Source organism: Lutra lutra, chromosome 4, assembly GCF_902655055.1.
Source record: "Lutra lutra chromosome 4, mLutLut1.2, whole genome shotgun sequence".
Taxonomy (NCBI): Eukaryota; Metazoa; Chordata; class Mammalia; order Carnivora; family Mustelidae; genus Lutra; species Lutra lutra.
Genome location: NC_062281.1, coordinates 196,447,652 through 196,450,559, shown reverse-complemented (window position 1 = coordinate 196,450,559; position 2,908 = coordinate 196,447,652). Strand labels below are relative to the sequence as shown.

Sequence of the window (2,908 nt, the reverse complement as noted above, 5' to 3'; positions counted from 1 at the left end):
CGCCTTGGATTCCGCTCGGAGTGGACTGAAGGATTCCAGAGGGCAGTGGGGCGAGGCATGCTGAAGAGGAAGGACGGCCAGGCCTGGGCCCCACGGCCCCAATGACGCATGAAAGGCTTTTGTCCCCGTGTCCAGCTCCTTCCCCTCCCCTCAACATGGGTGGGTTTGTCCCTTGGGGAGCCTGCGCCCTTTTAGGCTCCTGCGGACTCAACCAGTGTCCAGTACCCTGCCTAAAAATAGGTGCCCTTTCCGAGGCGAGGGACTGTCCTTGGCGACTTCGTCACCAGCCCTGCCTCTCGTGGCCCTGGCAAGCGGTCGGCCTGCACAGAGGGCGGGAGAGCCACCCGTGGACTAGCCAAGCGGCTGCTCCCAGGAGCTCTTCCGGGGGCAGGGGCTGCTGGCCTTGCTGGAAGGCCAGGGTGGAGGCAAACACCGTCTCCGTGTGGTGTGGCCCAGCTGAACCCCTTCTGCTGCAGGGAGGGCCCCCTGCAGGCCAGGGTCTCTGCATCCCCTTCAGCCGAACGGAGATGGAAAGTCCCGTAGCTGTCAGTTTAGTGTCCCCTGCCCTGTCCCAGCCGGGAGCTAGTGAGGGGAGCTAGCGAGGGGCCATGACTCCAGCATTCCTTCCTGCTGTACATGGGCTCTGGGTTCTATGGGGCCTGCTCTTCTTCCGGCCTGCCTCCCCCCTGCTTGCTCACCTCCTGTCCTCATTCCTACCTTCCCTCAGCTGGGACCAGCACTTCTGCCTTGTCCAGAGGGTGACTGGCAGAGACACCTCCCCCCACAGCTGGGGATCATGATGGTGCGTGGCCTCCTCCGCCCCTGCAGACCGCCCCCACCGCCACGGCTGCCAAGAACCCACGTACAGCACAAGAGACAGACCCAAGGGCTGCTTGGTTAGGTTTTATTGGAAATCTGCAGAGCCAGCCCGTGGGCTCCCACGGGACCGGCGGTTCAAATTCTGAATTCAGATCCTGCCCACACACACCCACCCACACACAGGGACCCTTTGAGGATCATGGTGGAGACCCCCACCCTCCCCCCAAAGCCCACTCTGAGCCTCTGCTAGACAACCGAGTGTGCGCAGGGGCCTTGTGGCCACGGCTTCGTGTGGCCCCTCCGTGCCCATCCAGGCTGACGCTCGTTCCTATGAGGATACACCTTGAGTTCCGCCTTCACAAAAGGCAAATGTGCCCACGGCACGGCCCGCCCGCCAGGCCCCCTGGCCCGGACACAGCAGGCCCTGAAGGAAGTCTTCTACACGTGGAGGCACCGGCTGACCGAGCTCCTGACACTTACAAATATCATAGAACCCCAGGCGGCGGGGACTTCCCAGAAGTCACTTGCTGAAATGCAAACACAGAACAACCCCATGGAGTCAGACACTTGGCAGAAGGTGGGCCCTGATTGTCCTAAGTGACAAGGACTCTGCAAGCACATTCTCTTGAGAATGACCCTCCTGCTGGCCCGCCAGCCTGGAGAGAGAGCCTTCCGGAGAAGGGGGCCTGTCCAAGCCCCAGGAGGGACAGATGGATGGCCAGAGGAGCAGGCTGGCCGGCCCTCCGGTCCTCGGGGGTGGCCACCCGCCAGGCTGACAGGGTCACCAGGGCCGCCAGAGGCCGCAGGTGGACTGGCGTGCTGCGACGGCGGTGGCCTTGGCGGGGGTGAGCACGGGTTGGGGCGCGGTGCCCGTGGCCTTGGGCTCCTTGGTGGGCACCGTGGGTGCGGCGGGGGGTCGCTGGAAGTGGTAGAGCAGCTTCATCTGCGTGTCGCTGGCCGCGTGCAGCGTCAGGAACTGCACGGCCTCCTGCAGGCACCAGGAGTAGCCCTCGCTGTAGTCCTGGTGCAGGCTCTTGGGGCCGGCGGCGGCGGCGGCGAAGGCTGCGGCGAGACGGGGCGGCGGTGACTGGGGGCGGGGCGCGGGGGGCGGGGCGCGGGGCGCGGCGGGGGGCGCGGCTCACCTTTGCTGTGCTTCAGGTAGCTGACGGCCATCTCCAGGATGTCGGCCTTCTCCAGCTTGGAGTTGGGCTGGTGGCGCGCGAACTCCTGCTCCAGCAGCAGCTTCAGCTGCTCGATGCTGCTGTTGATGCGGTCGCGGCGCATCTTCTCCACCACGGGCTTGCGGAGCTGCGGAGGACACGCGCGTCAGCCGGCGGCGGGGCGCGGGGCGCGGGGCGCGGGGCGCGGGGCGCGGGGCGGCACACTTACGCGGTTTTTCTCTTTGGGGCTGAGCAGCTCCACGGCCACGGTGCTGGGGGCCATGCCTGGCGCGGAGAGGCGGCGGGCGAGCGGGCAGTGGCGGCCGGCGGGCCGGCGGGCCCTATATAGGCGCGGCGGCGGGCAGGCGCCTGGAGCCCGGGCGCCGCGGCCGTTCCCACACTCGGCGGCCAATGGCCGGGCGGGCCGCACAAAGGCGCCGGCCCATTAGCGCACGCTAAATTGCCTGTGAATTGGCGCGGGCACAATGGGCGCTCCCCGAGGAGCAGGTGGGCCGCTCCGCACAATGTCCGGGCTGTGGGAACGCGCTCGCCCTCATTAGCATCCCGGGGCCTGATGCTGGGAGCCCCGCGCCTCAATATGCTGTCTTTTCCCAGGCCTCGGGGATAAGGGGCGGGGGTGGGTGGGGGGGAGCAGGAAAGAGTGGTGCCCTCCCGGGCCCCTCTCTCCCCTCCCCTTCGCCTCTCCCGGGGTCTCCGGCCGCTGGCTGGCAGAGGCTAGGCCGGGAACAGCTTTCCACTGAATGAGTTGGGGGCTTCCATTGGTTTGGGCACCCTCCCTGACGGGGACCTGCTGCACACCCCACACCCATGCCAGGGCGGGTGGAATGGAGGAGGCTACAGTCTTCCTGTACGCATGTGGAAGGGGGAAGAGGGACCCACGCTTTTGGAATCAGACCTGCTGGCTGAGG

At 66.8% G+C, this 2,908-nt stretch overlaps 1 protein-coding gene across 1 annotated transcript; it reads right to left on the bottom strand.

Moving 5' to 3' along the window:
• Positions 1 to 897: 897 nt before the first annotated feature.
• HES5 (hes family bHLH transcription factor 5) lies at positions 898 to 2,327 on the bottom strand. Its single transcript, XM_047727353.1, has 3 exons — positions 2,209 to 2,327; positions 1,962 to 2,127; positions 898 to 1,881 (listed from the first exon to the last, which is right to left on the bottom strand). Exons 1-3 carry the CDS (start codon positions 2,260 to 2,262, stop codon positions 1,601 to 1,603), a joined length of 501 nt encoding a protein of 166 aa, XP_047583309.1. The 5' UTR covers positions 2,263 to 2,327; the 3' UTR covers positions 898 to 1,600.
• Positions 2,328 to 2,908: the final 581 nt, after the last annotated feature.

Coding starts and splice junctions, on each gene's coding strand:
- HES5 (XM_047727353.1), bottom strand. CDS start 2,262: ATGGCCCCCAGCACCGTGGCCGTGGAGCTGCTCAGCCCCAAAGAGAAA. Junction 2,128..2,208: donor GCCCCAAAGAGAAAAACCGC/GTAAGTGTGCCG, acceptor TGTCCTCCGCAG/CTCCGCAAGCCCGTGGTGGA. Junction 1,882..1,961: donor CTACCTGAAGCACAGCAAAG/GTGAGCCGCGCC, acceptor GTCTCGCCGCAG/CCTTCGCCGCCGCCGCCGCC.